Raw genomic sequence first — 11,506 nt, 5'->3', positions numbered from 1 at the left:
CTAATCTACGTACACAGGCTTTAAGCTATCGCTATGGCAGACAAGACATCAGATACACTAACTGCAAAGCTCATTGCCACAGTGGCGATAATATGCTTAGGCTCGCTTCAGTTTGGCTACCATATGTCAGAACTCAATTCTCCAGAAGCAATCTTGACTTGTAAGGAGTCAATTCCTCTTCTCACTCCATACGAGGAATCCTTCTTCGGTCAACGAGGGTTTCAAAGATGTATCCCATTGAGACCAGAACAGTTTGGTCTTGTGACTTCAATTTTCAGTATCGGTGGTTTGCTTGGCTCCTTTTACGTTGGTTCTATTGCAGATGCAATTGGAAGGAGGAAGACTGCCTTGCTTCATTGCGCAGTGTACTTCGTTGGGTCATCACTCAATGGTATCAGTAACACTTACCAGGCTTTATTGGCGGGTCGGTTTATTGCTGGCGTGGGCGCTGGCTCTGCGCTTGTGGTTACATCGCTCGTCATCAATGAGATCGCTCCTCCTCTGTACAAGGGTTTCTTCGGGTCCATGAACCAGGTGTCGATCAATGTTGGTATTCTCTTCACTCAATTGCTTGCGTTGAAGTGGAACAATGATAACGATTGGAGATTCATCTTGTTTATGGCAGCAGCTATTGCACTTGTCAACTTTTTCCTTGTGTTGAGCTACATGGACGAGTCCCCAATGTGGCTTGTGAATAATGATATGTCAGATCAAGCGTTCACTGTATTGCACAAGTTGCGCGGTGGAGAGTATTCCCTTGTGAGAAACGAGGTCAATAGTTGGAAGCAATCATCTGGTGTCGAGGTTGAGGATTCATCTTTGCTTTCAGGTGAAGAGGAACCCAGACCAACATCAAGTGGTGCTGTATCCTTGAGAGAATACATCACATCAGGAGAGTTCAACAACTCAAAGATTGTGGCTCTGGGGATCTTAGTTTTCCAGCAGTTTTGTGGTATCAACTCCATTGTGTTCTATGGTGTTTCTGTATTGATTGCCATCTTTCCCACTAAGGCTGTCTTGATCAACTGCTTAATCTCGACAGTGAACTTGGTAGTCACCTTCAGATCAGCTCTTCTTGTTGACAAGTGGGGCAGAAAGCCGCTTCTCAAGATCTCAGTGACTGTAATGGGTATAGCAGCTGCGCTTCTTGGCTTCGGTATTCAAACGTCTAACTCGTATTTCTCTGTGATCGGCACGTTTGTCTACATTGCATTCTTTGCTATCGGTTTAGGGCCCATTCCTTTCTTGTTGGTTGGAGAAGTGACGCAGCCCAAGGCAAAAGCGCTGGCGCAAAGCTTTGGTGTTTCCATGAACTGGATTGCCACGTTCATGGTCGGCTACATCTTCCCAGTCCTCAGAAACTCATGGCTTGGAGGAGCCACCTTCTACATCTTCACGGCCATGTGTGCTTTGACTTACTTATTTGTGGAGAGGTATGTGCCAGAGACTAAAGGCAAGAATACCTATGAGGAGGTTTGGAATGTTAATCGCATTGAATAATTTTCTCATTGGCCGAACCGATCAAGTCTGTCGCATTGGAGTAAATGTTGAAATGTTAACACTTTCTGCCGTGATATCAGTAGGAATCGCTGTGCCATGTCTCACGTGTTTGCCATCAGGGCTGAGACCTAAGGAAAGCGCGGAGTGCACACATCCTAATGTGTCCCGTTTTGTATGGCGGGAGGTCTAGGTTTCCTTGGAGCGCAGTGCGGTGGGAGAAAAAATTTCAAGCGTTACATCAATTCGTATTTCTCCCTTTACCTGAGTTTTAATCTAACAACAATGCCTACCAGATTAACCAAGACCAGAAAGCACAGAGGTCACGTCTCCGCCGGTAAAGGTAGAATCGGCAAGCACAGAAAGAATCCAGGTGGTCGTGGTATGGCTGGTGGTCAGCACCACCACAGAACCAACTTGGACAAGTACCACCCAGGTTACTTCGGTAAGGTTGGTATGAGATACTTCCACAAGCAGAGAAACCACTTCTGGAAGCCCCAGATCAACTTGGAGAGATTGTGGTCTTTGGTTGACGAGGAGAAGAGAGACGAGTACCTCAAGTCTGCTTCTGCCTCTTCTGCCCCAGTGATTGACACTTTGGCCCACGGTTACGGCAAGGTTTTGGGTAAGGGTCAGTTGCCCCAGGTTCCTATCATTGTCAAGGCCAGATTTGTTTCCAAGTTGGCTGAGGAGAAGATCAGAGCTGCTGGTGGTGTCGTTGAGTTGATTGCTTAAGTCGTGGTGGCTTTTGTATCTGTAATAGTCCAATAAAATCATGAAGATAAGACCTAAGGAGAGGCGAGTGGTGTTTGAGCCAGAGTGCCATTGAGCCATTGCCGCCAGAGTAGACGATGTAGAGAAGAAGGATCATTCGATGAGCATCACAGTTTCGCAAATGAAAAGCACGCTTCTGGGCCTTACTATATCATACCAAAGCAAATGAGACTTTGCTACGGATCTTTGGGAAAGAGGCTTCCTGTCCTCTTCTGCTAGCAATTCAGTTTTGGCGGCGTGCAAGAGATTTCATTGCCATATTGAAGAGGGCAATGTAGCCTAATTATATTACTTCATAAATTTGAACGTAGAGTTGCAATGAGAATAGCCAAATTGCGTCAATTTGCAAACTGGAACAGCACGCTTGGTTGAACGGCTCCTCAGGCCCATCTCCCAATGAAAGTGTCTTTCCTGAATCCCCATACCATGATAGATAATATTTTTAATTTTCGAGAAAATGTATCTATCAAAGCTGTGTGGCTATGTAAAGTCGATAAATACCCAACCAAAAGCAACTCTCAAATAGACTCAATTCTAGACTTCTTCTTGCTGCTTCTTAGTGAACCTCCCGAGCTGGGAACCATGGTGCACATTTCGCAGCCAATACATGGCACAAAGCCCTTAAGATAGTCTTCAATACATACATCTCACAACACTCTCCAGCAACCAACAACATCTCGCATATTCAATTTCTAACCCACTCAGTTCCAAACTTCCTCCTTCACACACCTCGGTTGGCCCCCATTTCTCGGGGCCCCCATTTCTCGGGGTCCCCATTTCTCGGGGTCCCCATTTCTCGGGGTCCCATTGGCTCTACGCCCAAGGGCATCGCTCTCAGCTTATCTGCGCTGAATACACTCCCACTGTTTACACAAGTGCTCCACTTGTGCTCCACTTCTTCCTCGATATTCACCACACCCTTTCCAGCTACCATGTCGTGGAAACCCCAGGACGCGGTTCCCGAACGAGTCCAGCAGCTCTTGGCCAGCCCGTCCAAACTCAACAGCATGCTAGCATTTACTCAGATCGTGAGACTCTTGAAAACGCAGCCTCGAACCGGATGGGTCGACAGAGGAGTTCCCCGAGCTGAGACGGAGTCGATCTCTGACCACATGTACCGAATGTCGATTATCGCCATGGCCATTCCAAACAAGTCGATCAACATCGATAGGTGTGTGAAGATTGCGTTGGTGCACGACATTGCCGAGTCTCTTGTGGGAGACATCACTCCGTTTGGCGGCACGACAAAACAGGAAAAGCACCGTCGTGAGCTGGAAACCATAGACTACTTGGTCGAGTTGGTTTCGCCTTACAATGTTGATTTTGCCAATGAGATGAAGGAGTTGTGGCTCGAGTACGAGGAGATCAAGTCACCTGAGGCAGTTTATGTCAAGGACATCGACAAGTTCGAGATGATCCAGCAGGCTTGGGACTACGAGCAGGACTACGGGTTGAAGTACAACTTAAATGAGTTCTATGTGGCCCGGCTGGCGATCAAGACCCCCGAGATCGGCGCCCTCTGTGACGAGGTGATCAGGCAGCGGACGCAGTTTGTTGAGGAACAGAAAAGGAACCAAAATGGTCACTGACTTAGAGCCTTCTATATATTCTTTTAATCGATATAGCATAAGTTCACAGATTTCGATGGCATTTGTAGGGATATGTACGTTGTCTTTCTGTGTGTGTATTGGTTGCAAAATCGGTAGTGCGTTTGCCTCTGCGAAGTGCTCACCTATACTTACTCAGATACTTCTCCCCGATAATCTACCGCTAACTATAGAATGACCCAGGAGGCGTCAGCTCCCCAGGATAAACCTGTGTTTGGCGCTAGTGGCAGAAAAATTATCTACGATAAAGATGGCAAGCCGTATGTACAATTTCCACCGTTGAAGCTCACCTGAGACTTCTACTAACTCAACCAGATGTAGGAGTTGCAACACCCTTCTAGATTTCCAGATGGCCACGGGTGGAATGAAAAAGGCTCCTCAGAAGGCAAAGACTGAGGTTGCTGCTCCAGCTGCCTCGAAAGAAACCGACGCTTATGCAAAAGTGGACCCGCCAGACGTAGAGAAGTTGGGCCGTTCTTCATGGACACTTCTCCACTCAATAGCAGCCACGTACCCTGAGAACCCGTCGAACAAGCAGCAAGCAGACATGAAGCAGTTTCTCAAGTTGTTTGGCAACTTTTACCCTTGCTGGTTTTGCGCTGAGGATTTTGAAAAGTACATGGCGAAGAATGAGCCCACAACTGATACTCAGGACCATTTGGGCAAGTGGCTCTGTGAGGCTCACAACGATGTCAACAAGAAGCTTGGAAAGCCCGAGTTTGACTGTAATTTGTGGAAAAAGAGCTGGAAAGACGGGTGGGAGTAGGCGGCTGGGGTGTCAGCCTTTACTATTACCTCATGCTCCCACCACTACTTTGAAGGTGGTTCCACAACTCCTACTGTAAATGGATGACCGTTTCACGAATGAAAGTTGACGTATAAAAACAAAATCTGCTTTTTAGTATATCGATTTGATCCACTCCGAGAGGTCGGCCTCGCTGGCCACGTCTTTAGGAACAAACCGGTCCGCCACCATCTGCTTCTTCAACAACACAATGGTGGGAATTTTTGACACTCCGTAGTTCTGCTGCAATTCTCTTCCCCCAGGCCCATCACACGCAATATTGGCCAACAGCACCAGCTTGTCCACACTCAACGGGTACTTGGCCTTATCACTAAGTACGTCAAACAAAGACTGGGTGAGCTTGTTGCAATTGGCGTCTCCTGGCATGGTGAAGTTGAGAAGCAAGGGCTCTTTGGTCAACAAGAGGTTCCCAAGCTCTGTCTGGTTCTCAATGTACGTGGGGAAGAGTCTGTTCTTGGTGGTTACTTGGTCTGGGTTGGGCGGGTAGATGAGCTTTTTGTTGAATTGGGATAAGAAGCCAAAAAGAAAGGTTCTGACGGGAACTATGAACGCAGGCTTGGTGGCCACGATGCCCAGGCGAAACGCAGGCAGGAGCATGGGGTGGTAGGAATGGTGGAGGTGATGTTGATAGTGTAGGCAAATAGCCGTTGAGTGCAAAATGCGCACTTGCTATAGCGTGGGGAAGAGAATAACAAGAAGTGAAAGATATGAAACAGATATGGAGAAAACTAGTATTGCTCGAAAAGAGGCTTGGAGATACAAAGGGATGTACAAGTGGAGATTAGCGGATTTGAGTGGAGTTTCATTTTAGGGGGACAGTGTTTTTTATGTTCCCATTTTGGCTGCAAACTGACGAGTTTGGGAGCAAATGTAAATGCATACCTATAAAGACGTAGAAGGTGTGACTCACTGGAATGAAGTAAAAAGGTGAAGTCAAGCGGTACAATTTTCTGAAAAAGTCGAATGGAGTCTTTGGTATCCAAAAGCGAAGTGGAGTGGAAAGAGTGATATAGTGTTATGGCAAAGCCGACCACCATACCTCGGTTAGAGACGGTTGAGGAAAAGTACACCCCTTTACGATAAAGGCTGAGAAACAATGAACACAACTTGAATTAGCAAGGCAATTGGGTCTGACACTGATATTATAAGTAACATAGTCGAAGATGAGAGCTCATTGTGTTGTTTTGTGATACAGTGTACAGCTATTTGGGGCCAGTTTAAAAGATACATGGGTTCCAGGATACATAAGCTCTTCGGCTAGTTCATTCAGGAGATCTTCAACCATCCAAATTCCCCTAGTCATGGCTTAATTTCGGCGCTTTTCATTTCAAACCAGCCCCTTTGTCGTCTCCTAGCTGCATGTACTGGAACCTACCTCACATACATCTCAATTGCTCGATTCCAATCCCCTTCAACCAACACGTTCGGAATTATCTACACTATCGACACCGCTTCATTAAGTAAGAATTACAGAATTGCAAGTACTTCTGCTCTAAGTCTATAAGATTACAAATACACACCTGACGGGAAGTTACTTCTTGACCAGGCCTTGTCTGCGGGCACCTGTCACAATGGCTGCAAAATGCGCACCCCAGGTCCATTGGCTCGAAGACTGAGAGTTCAACAACCAACTGATGGAGCTTGACAAAGGCGGATGCGCTGCACGTGTGAATTCTTAAACTGATGCTTCCTGGCGGCTGCAAAACTCAAAAGTGCTTCGACTACCTCGATTTGCGTCGCTGCGTTTCATCAATCTCACTCACCCCATCACTCGTAGCGCAGTCTCTACTGCCGCGAACGTCCCGGCGCTACAGGGCACTGCCCTCACCAAACAAGGCCCTAAACCCTTCCAAAACGCTCTCGCACCGCCCGTGGCCCATATCTCCCGCGCCGCCTTCACCGCCAGCCCGCCAAACCGACTTTTAGACCCAAACTTGTCACTTTGCACATTACTCTTGATCACATCCAAAGGGTAGCTCAGCAACCAGAGAGCGTTGCCCGCTGCGGCACCGCAGAATAAAAGCTCAGGCGTGCTCACATCCTTGCGGGCTCGGTTGCCTCTTTTTTGCATTTGCTCAAGCAACCATTCGTACGTGAGAAACCACACCCCGTACGCCTGGCACTCTCGCACAACGGTGACGCCGAACCCGCGGTAGAGCCCCGAGAGTCCCTGGCGTGTCCAGATTTCGCGCACCGTTTCCATGAGCGACGTGTGTTTGGTCAGCGCCTGGCTGAGGATCCTGAGCTGCTCCACTGGCGCGGTCACTGGACTGTTCACGAGCCCAGCAGCAGCGCCCGCGAAATACGTCTGGGGCCAGAGACTGAGCTCTTGCTGGCCCGAGTACTTGAGCAATTGTCGCTTGGTCTCAAGGAAGCCGTAGAATTGGAGCGACACGCAGGCTCCCACTCCGAAAAGCGGCGCTAGCGTGCCTTTGTAGAACGCTAGCACGCCTTCTTTTTGCAACACTTGCGAGACGATACTCGAGGTGGTGGCTCCTGAGGTGCTTGTCTGGAGCCTGATTTTCACAAGGTCGAAGGGCTGCCCAATGAGCACTTGCGTGGCGCCGCCGACGAAACCTGCAGCCACGTCTTTGGCTTTTCTGGTGAAGGACTCGTCCACTGTCATGGAGGAAATAGAAGAAATCGGTGTAGTTGTTGCCAATTGGTGGGCATGAACCTTTTCTATCGTTTGCAACAAATGAACTAAGTGCACGTGACGCGCTGCACATTTCCATGCACATTTGGCTGCGAAATCTCCATCACTTCTACTATAGTACTGGATGCTACGCTAATACCTCTGTGGCAACTCTTCTATCAAACACGTTTTCCTTGTCTTAGATGCTGATTTTATTTATCGTTTAGGAGGCCGCCGATCGACATGGTCCGACGACTGCGCTCCTGCGGTTCCTGGAACGCCCGAGTGAAGTCCACCGCTAACGCCGGTTTCTTAGTCTCTGTCTTCTCCTTGCTCTCCAGAACTTGCCGGGGCTCCACCGGTGGCGTCCGTGGTACACTTTGCTGGTTGTTTTTGATCAGGGGCAACTTGATGCTGCCTTCAGGCTGCCCTAATGCATGCGGTGGTGGAAGCGATCCGCCGTTGTAAAGCAGCTGAGCCATTGGCGGAGGCATCGTTCCTTGCGCCACATACATTGGCTGTCCTTGACCAGAGAGCTGGTTTCGCGATACCGCCTGGGGAGCAGGATGACCGTATGGCGCAAATGACTGGCCCATGGGCACACGAGGAGGCGATTGTTGATGCTGTTGTGATTGTTGAAGCAATTGAGATTGTTGATGCAGTTGAGATTGTTGATGCAGTTGAGATTGAGATTGCAGTTGTTGTTGTTGGTGTTGTTGTTCGTGTTGTTGTTGATGTTGTTGATGTTGTTGATGTTGTTGTTGCTGCTGCTGCTGCTGCTGCTGCTGTGGTTGTAGTGGTTGTGGCAGGTTCAAAACTGGTTGTGGTGCTCCATTCACCCCTACGTACGTGGGATAGAATACCGGCACAGCTTGCGTTGGATGGTACACTATTTGCGGAGGCGGTGGCCCAGGAAGCGGGCCAGGCCCATTGGGTATTCTTCCCTGCCCACTGTAGGGAAGGTAGTAGCTGGGCACAAAGTGATGTACGGGAGTAGCCGTGCCGTCATTTGAGGACGCCGAGGCCACAGGGGTCTTCTGAGCCTCGGTATTTGAAGAAGGCAGTGGATTGTTCGGTAGAGGCGACGAATGGTCGCTGGGCTCTGACTTGAGCGCCTTTTTGTCCAGTTTCTCTTGTTTTTGCCCATCGAAATTACGCTTTCTGCGCTTGATGGTGCTTCTCTTCATCTTGATCGGTCTGTGAGATCCGTGCAACCTATAGTAAAGCCCACAGGCGTTGCAGATGGTGTTTCCCGCATCGTCTCTTCTCCATAGAGGAGTGATTGTGGAAGCGCAGTTGTAGCAGGCCACAGCCAAGGAGTCTTCTTCAGACAGCCTCGCGCCCGAAGCGTCCTGGGCCTCCTTGGCCTTCTTTTCTTCGTTTTGTCGAAGCACCACTCTGTTGTTGTAAGCAGGGCAGCCCTTACACACCGCAGAGCCACCCGTACCGTTGCAAGAGCCGTCTCCTTTACAAGAGCCCTCAGTTTCCTTGATGGCGACGGTATTAGGCGGCCTCTTCAAGTTGACAGGGCGGTGGTGCTTGTTGGACCGTAGGTAGAGCCCACAGGCGTTACATATGAGGGTTCCGTTGGGAGCTCTTCTCCAGAGAGGCGTTTTGGTGGTGCCACAGTTGGAGCACTGCTGGCCTGCGGACTTCTCTTCTTCGCTGACGGTGGTTCTCGGGCACACTTGGTCGTTTTCGGATTTGACGGCCGGCGTTTGCGGCGACGGTATAGCTGACATGTTAACTCAGCAATATGGAGGGTCAATGGTAGCGGGATCTAGCATGAACAGGCGGGGCCCGGCAGTAAATTGTGGAGTATATTTGAGTCTTAAATGTGAACTTGCTTCGCCTTACAAGCTTGGACGAGTGGTGTGTTCGTGTCTCGTGTGGGACTGACGGCAGGGTCCAGGGCGGTGAAATGACGGTGAAATGACTAGATGGGAAGGAAGAATGTGGGATAAATAAGGCAGCGATGGATACTGCGCAAAGAATCAATGAAGGAACGGTGGAGGAGGAAGTGGTCAGCCGGGGCAAAAAAGATTTGGAGGGAAGGGACTCAAAAAAAAAAAAAGTAAAAGTAAACGGTGAGGGTTCTGACGCTGGATGGAGGCAGACAGGCAGGCAGGGCTTATATTATAATGGGACGAATATACGGCCGATCACTGCGACAAACGCACCCACAAGCGCACGCCTGGAGAAGCGCGAAGGCCAAGGCCCAGAAAACGGGAGAGAGAGAGCCCTTTGGTATGACGAAAGCAGCTATTAGGAGAGAAGCCTCAGGTAGAGGACAAAGTAATTCTGGAAGAAACTCGAGGGAAAGAACACTGGAACACCGGTGCGATCTTCGTATACAAAGGTGGTTCCATTTTGCTGACTAAAGAGTGGCAGGAGAGTGGCCAATGGGGAGAATGACAAACGGTTCGATCAAGGCAGAGGAAGCAGCAGCAGCAGCAGCAGCAGCAGACACAGGAAGTGGCCAAGGCAGGCAGACAGCGGATAACGGATAGCGGATAGTGAGGGCATCGACCGAGCAGCGAAGGCGCCGCCATTAGACGGTGCAGGGGAGGCAAAAGCAGCATTGTTGCCGCGGCGTCAGCAGGTTGACAGGATCGGGGCCAATAGGCGTGCGGGCGATTGTCAGCAGGCAGCAGGCAGCAGGCGGTCTTTTTCCGTAACAGTGGGCGCGGCCAAAAGCCAACGAGTGCGAGAGGTGAGAGCAAAGCAGGCCGACTGTGCCCTGTGAGTGGACAAAGGGGGAGGGCACAACGTTCAGTGGCGTGCCGGGCTCAGCAGAGACAATGTGAAAAGAAAAAAGAAAGGAAAGAAGAAAGAAAGAAAGAAGGGTAGAAGGAAAGAAGGAAAGAGACAGAGAGAGAGGTGGGTCAGAAGCGGTGCGTTCTTCGGTGCACTTGAAGGTTGTTTCACTGGCTGGGGCAAATCTGGTGGGTCGCCAGACGGAGAGGGTGAGACAGCAAGGGCAGGCGAGAGTTAGTGCGGGAGCAGCTCGGCTCGAAGCGCACACCAGGCAGAAAGATCATGCGAACGGGAAAACGGAGAGAGAAAAGGAGATGGCAAGCACAAATGGAGCCATCGAGGCATTGGACAATGCAACAAAGGCGGGAGCTTGCAGCACCGTGCAAAAGCTCTGGTAACAAGGCAAATCTGGAGATGAATCTGATTGTGAGAAAGGAAGGCAAAAGGTGAAGGCAAAAGGCAGGAAAGTGGAAAGGCACGAAACGCTATTGTGTCTCGGATAAGGCACTGCAAAGTGCTGGCCAATATGTGGGTGGGGGAATTTCAATCTGCCCGGTGCGACTTGCACAAAGGTCTCTGCCTAGACGAGCCGGTATGCCTGAACAAGGACAAGTGGCAGGCATCGATTGCACCGACTTCGCACCCAGGGTTATCTTTTCCATCTGACTGGCTGGAGATGCTCGGCCCGATAGCCAATTGCAGCGAGGCAAGATTATACTTGAAACTGCCCGCTGACAAGAAAATTTCCAGCGAGCTGGTGTCGTGGCTGCGTCCGATTTGCTGGGAGACGTCGTTGTAGTCGTTGTTGCAGTCGGTTTAGGATCACCTGCTGTTGGTTTGATCTTTACGCTCTCCAATCGTTTGCAGCCATTAGTAGCCCGCGGATCTCGAGGCTGCGGCGCCCAATTTACGGATTTTGGTTGAGGACGTGGATGAGAAGGGAAGGGAGACTACGGCTGAAAGTGGATTTTGTGGTGGGGTGAGGTGCTGCTTGTGAATCACTGGCCCAAGACAAAGCGCACTGGAGACGTCGTCGCTTTAGCGCGACGCTGGCTTCCAAATTATGGGGACCACTGGATGGAAGAAGTCGATTGGCCCTAAGTCAAGGAGTCGAAGTGCTATGAGTGATCTGGTGGCTAGTAGGTTCTACTATATCAATACTACATTTCGTGATGATTTTGCAACGGATATCATTACGTTTTCAACCAGTGTTGTTCGAACAGGTTTACAGCATTGTAGTCCACCAAAGTGTAGACGTGAAGTTTGCTAAATCTTGATGGAATCCTTCAAGCTAATGACGATACAGCTATGGACACCATTTGCGAGCGTGCATGGAGAGATCTCTATTGAACCTATTGCAAATATCGCATGAATAACTGACTTAGAGTGAAGTTTTCCTTCAGAAGTGAGAGTCTCAAAAGGCTCGTGGTC

The 11,506-nt window shown here is 49.7% G+C and overlaps 6 protein-coding genes across 6 annotated transcripts; 3 read left to right on the top strand and 3 right to left on the bottom strand. All coding sequences in view use genetic code 12, as the record gives it.

Annotated features, from left to right (window-relative positions):
• Positions 1–33: 33 nt before the first annotated feature.
• HGT18 (Hgt18p) lies at positions 34–1,500 on the top strand (the record flags this gene model as incomplete). Its single annotated transcript, XM_029032425.2, has 1 exon — positions 34–1,500. One exon carries the CDS (start codon positions 34–36, stop codon positions 1,498–1,500), a length of 1,467 nt encoding a protein of 488 aa, XP_028892740.2.
• Positions 1,501–1,782: 282 nt separating this feature from the next.
• On the top strand, positions 1,783–2,232 carry RPL28 (60S ribosomal protein uL15; the record flags this gene model as incomplete). The annotated part of the gene is made up of 1 exon (XM_029032424.2): positions 1,783–2,232. The coding sequence occupies one exon, from the start codon at positions 1,783–1,785 to the stop codon at positions 2,230–2,232; it is 450 nt and encodes a 149-aa protein (XP_028892739.1).
• A 971-nt stretch (positions 2,233–3,203) lies between these two features.
• CJI96_0001067 (flavin-linked sulfhydryl oxidase) lies at positions 3,204–4,644 on the top strand (the record flags this gene model as incomplete). The annotated part of the gene is made up of 3 exons (XM_029032422.2): positions 3,204–3,820; positions 4,052–4,138; positions 4,194–4,644. 3 exons carry the CDS (start codon positions 3,204–3,206, stop codon positions 4,642–4,644), a joined length of 1,155 nt encoding a protein of 384 aa, XP_028892737.2.
• A 132-nt stretch (positions 4,645–4,776) lies between these two features.
• CJI96_0001066 (uncharacterized protein) lies at positions 4,777–5,280 on the bottom strand (the record flags this gene model as incomplete). Its single annotated transcript, XM_029032421.1, has 1 exon — positions 4,777–5,280. The coding sequence occupies one exon, from the start codon at positions 5,278–5,280 to the stop codon at positions 4,777–4,779; it is 504 nt and encodes a 167-aa protein (XP_028892736.1).
• A 1,162-nt stretch (positions 5,281–6,442) lies between these two features.
• YMC2 (Ymc2p) lies at positions 6,443–7,309 on the bottom strand (the record flags this gene model as incomplete). The annotated part of the gene is made up of 1 exon (XM_029032420.2): positions 6,443–7,309. The coding sequence occupies one exon, from the start codon at positions 7,307–7,309 to the stop codon at positions 6,443–6,445; it is 867 nt and encodes a 288-aa protein (XP_028892735.2).
• Positions 7,310–7,530: 221 nt separating this feature from the next.
• Positions 7,531–9,060, bottom strand: SFU1 (Sfu1p; the record flags this gene model as incomplete). The annotated part of the gene is made up of 1 exon (XM_029032419.2): positions 7,531–9,060. One exon carries the CDS (start codon positions 9,058–9,060, stop codon positions 7,531–7,533), a length of 1,530 nt encoding a protein of 509 aa, XP_028892734.2.
• Between the last annotated feature and the right edge of the window lie 2,446 nt (positions 9,061–11,506).

This window comes from Candidozyma auris, chromosome 1, assembly GCF_003013715.1.
Source record: "Candidozyma auris chromosome 1, complete sequence".
Lineage (NCBI taxonomy): Eukaryota > Fungi > Ascomycota > Pichiomycetes > Serinales > Metschnikowiaceae > Candidozyma > Candidozyma auris.
This window is presented reverse-complemented; position numbering and strand designations above follow the sequence as displayed.